Source organism: Chiloscyllium plagiosum, chromosome 25, assembly GCF_004010195.1.
Source record: "Chiloscyllium plagiosum isolate BGI_BamShark_2017 chromosome 25, ASM401019v2, whole genome shotgun sequence".
In the NCBI taxonomy this organism is placed as follows: Eukaryota; Metazoa; Chordata; class Chondrichthyes; order Orectolobiformes; family Hemiscylliidae; genus Chiloscyllium; species Chiloscyllium plagiosum.
Genome location: NC_057734.1, coordinates 13039040 through 13042885, shown reverse-complemented (window position 1 = coordinate 13042885; position 3846 = coordinate 13039040). Strand labels below are relative to the sequence as shown.

The following is a 3846-nucleotide window of genomic DNA, read 5'->3' as shown; positions in this document are numbered from 1 at the left end:
TAGTGCATTCTTTCCAACAGCCAGTTCCTTGTCCACATGGAGGTTCTCTCTTCAAACCCATTGCTTTGTCTCAATAGCAGCCTGTAGTGCGGAGCATTAATCATTGGTGCTTCACCCAGTGATTCAGCTTATCCAGCTCAGATTGAACAGAAATCAAACCTCTCCCTTCCCTATTGGCCTTACTTTAAGTGATTGTGAATATTTTAAAAATCCCCATGTAACATGTTTCAACATCTCTTAAGATCAGACTCAATGGTTGGTCAACATGAGTCAAGCTCTCTTGTTCCTCATTCCAAATATACTTGAATAAAGCAAACATCTGCCAGTGTATTGTCAGAAATGAACATTTGTTGGTCATTGCCAATTGTCTTTGAGAAGGTGGGGTGAGCTTCATTCTTGAACTGTTACAATCTATGTGCTGTAGTTAGACCAACAATGCTGTTTGGGAGGGAGTTCCAGGATTTGGACCCAGTGACAGTGAAAGAATGGTGACATATTTCCAAGTTGGGATGCTTTGTGACTCGGAGAGGAATGTGCAGGTGGGAGGTGTTTACCGGCATCTGCTGCCTTTGTCCTTAGGTGGATAAAGGTGCCGGGTTTGGAAGGTGCTGTCAGAAGAAAGGGGAACAGGTAAAGTTAACATCAACCATGTGGTGGAGAGGAGACAGCATTGAAGTAATGAGTGTGACAATGCACTCATGCATTTTTCAAATGAGTTAAAGTGAACTATTAAAATGAGGCACAGCCTTGGGTTTGAGTACTATTTCCAAATTGCATTGGAACTAGGTCAAGCAAGTTTACAAAATTACACAATAGCTTTTGACAAACAGAAACATCTTTAAAAAGACAAACATGAGTGGAAGGTTAAATTTATTTAGAAATGGCTGAGGATTCCACTTTGTCCACTGTCATACAGTTTGCTGATAAAAAGCTAAAGGAAAATGTAAACTTTTACAGTACAGTTGGAACTTGTAAAACTACCGGAAGCCTCTCTGCTCTGTGGTGATGTCAGACGATACAGTACAGTTCACACAAACCTTCGGTTTTAAACGTATTCTTCAGTGGAACAAAACATGTGTTTGATCATCAGCCTCTTCCTCACCCAGCTAAGTATTATGGAAAAAGTGCTAAAAGCCCCACTTTGAAATTTTACACATCCAGCTACACAGACAATTCCTGGATGCTGCCACAGGCTCCTCTTATATTGAGGAAATTCTCTTACTTCTTATTTCTATATTTATCTTCTCAGTTAATCTGCACTGAAGGAAGGCCATTTGGTCTGTCTTATCCTGTGCTGGCTCTTTGAAAGAACTGTCTGATGTTGTACGTGATCTTCCAATACTAATACAATGTTACCTCACTGAGCCTTCAAACTCTGCTGGTGCCAATGTTAGAGGGCATTGATGGGCAGCATGGCCATTTGAGGCAATGCTTTTTAAAGATGGTTATTCTTGTGGAGAAGAAAGTAACTATTGCATTCCCTTCCTGATGGTCCTCAATAACCCCATCCAATCTAAACCTATTTATTCAGTTAGCTGTAGAAGGAGGCCATTTGTTCCAACCCTTCGTTAGTGCAATCCAAAACTAATTGTGACCCTTACTCTAACCCTAGTCCTGTATCTTACTTTGAGTAAAATATTCTTGCTCTCAATTAATTACTTCCTTTAACTACATCCTTTAGCAGAAGATAAACCATCTGTTCCGTTCTCTGATTACTCTTCGCATTTATTTTCAATCAACGACCAGTGCCTTTACAACTAGAGTTCTTCTCTTTTCACCTTACTAAAAAGCCTTCTTAATTCTAGCCACTGTGAAATTAGTGACCAAGTGTCATTTAGCAACGCAACACCGAATTACCAGGGTGCTGTCCTCAGCCGTGGTGTTAAGAATCAACCGTGTGGATGACTGGATTGTATAATTTTGCACCAGAAACACATCAAGCGTTTGATGTTAGCTCTGAAGTTTGGCAGGTTCCTTCAGGCAGATGTTAGGACCTAATTTCCAATTATACCGCTTTGTTTTTTGACCTTAGAATTTTGCAGCATCCAACTAGCTTACCCTTCAAAGTGCAGCACACAAAGCAAGTCGACATTTCTATTTTAATAAGTGTATATACAAAGTCTTAAAAATGTATTGTCTTTTATGTAGCGACATAAGCACAACACTCTTTATAGACATCAGTGGATGGAGTCAGGACTCAGCTTATGGCTATAGCTTTACAAACAGTAGAGGAATCTCTGTAGATCTGAAGAGTTCAAATATGCGATGAAGAGCAGTCTTCAATCATGGAACATCCTCAGAGACACTTGCTCATTAACCAAAGCAAGAGACTCAATTCACCAGCTTACAATCGATCCAAATGTTGTTACTTCATCATTGAGAGACCAGGAGGAGAGGCTTGCGTCTGAAGCTTAATGGAAAGGTCTAATGTTCAGTCACAAAGCTATGGAGGGTAAGGTCATCGTCATCACTGTCACTATTCTGACCAATTGTGGTCTCTCTGAGATTTCGAAGTCGTTTTGCCTTCATTTGTCTCCGCAGTTTCCTTTCATCTTCGGGCAAAAGAGCAGAAATGCAGATCAGCTCAGTGCCGTTTGACCGGTTAACCCTATAGTTCTGTCTTTGACTTGAAAGCTTAGTACAAAGGACTACAGTGCATATGACAAAGACAGTGCAGACCCCTGATAGAATAGCAATGGCTATGAGACACTGGGCAACAAGACTAATTTTTTTACGTGTAACCTGAGCAATTGTAAGCCTGTTGTTACTTCTGGTGGTTGTCTTGATGATTTTGCTAACAAAGGGAATGGTTGGTTTCAAAGAGATTGATTCATTAGCTTTCTTTGTAGTTGTCACAAATGGAGAAGCTGTGGTCACCGGATAGGGGCTCATTGGTAGCTTCTTTGTAGAAGTCAAAGTACTGGATGGCAGAGTCATGGTTTTCACCTTGACGTCTGGATGGACATATCCACTCAGCTCTGAAGCGTTAGTGGCTGTAGTTGAGGTCAATGTGACTTCAGACACCTCTGTTTCATTACTACCTATATCCGTTGTCCAATGCTCTGTTCCATTAGTGGGGGAAGAGTCCTGGTTGACATCAGTCACTGGTTCAGGATCCACAAAAGTGGACCATTTCATCGGTTGAGTGGTGGCTTCTTGAGAAGTCTTGAAATCTTGAGTGGAGAGAGACAGGGGCCCTGTTGTGGAATAAATGGAGGTACCCGTCATTGGAGAGCCAGTTGTTGAAGTGAGTTGAGCAGTTTCTTTGGGAAGGGGTGAACTTGTTGAATTCAGATAGACAGGTGGGGGTGTTGCTGAGTTCTCAGTGAACGTCTGAGGATTCTGGGTCTGTCCATCAGAAACTGATTCTGTCAAATTATTTACCTCTAATGTTTCCCTTGTAGTCTGCTCCATCACAGCCAAACCAGCTACCGCAGCAAGAAGTACAGGAAGGCTGCACCACATCAATGGCATATCTGCAAGAAGCTAAAAACATCAATATTTTTCAGTGCAGCAAAGGCAAATCTACAATATTAGCATACATACAATATTACTGCTTTGAACAGTGTATTTGGAACAGATATCTGGTTCCTACTGCATTGACAATGGTCATGTTGTCATGCATTAATATCACAGGTAACTGCCAGGATTCTAAAACAGAACATTACAAAATCTCGTTACAGAAGGATTGTCTGAATTGTTTTTAAAGTCATTTAGACTGTCTGACAGGTTTGTGCATTAAAAGGAAAACAATTGACATAGTCATTATAATAGAAGTGGAGGCCATTTGACCCATCAAGTTCAGGCCAGGAAAGAATGATGAAGTGCCTCTGAAATAGAAAGTTC

General features: G+C 41.0%; 1 protein-coding gene across 1 annotated transcript; it reads right to left on the bottom strand.

Moving 5' to 3' along the window:
- Positions 1–856: 856 nt before the first annotated feature.
- Positions 857–3468, bottom strand: selplg (selectin P ligand). Its single transcript, XM_043715530.1, has 2 exons — positions 3385–3468; positions 857–3197 (listed from the first exon to the last, which is right to left on the bottom strand). Exon 2 carries the CDS (start codon positions 3136–3138, stop codon positions 2425–2427), a length of 714 nt encoding a protein of 237 aa, XP_043571465.1. The 5' UTR covers positions 3139–3197; positions 3385–3468; the 3' UTR covers positions 857–2424.
- Between the last annotated feature and the right edge of the window lie 378 nt (positions 3469–3846).

Excerpts from the sequence above, each read along its gene's own strand:
- selplg (XM_043715530.1), bottom strand. The coding sequence starts at position 3,138 with ATGAAATGGTCCACTTTTGTGGATCCTGAACCAGTGACTGATGTCAAC.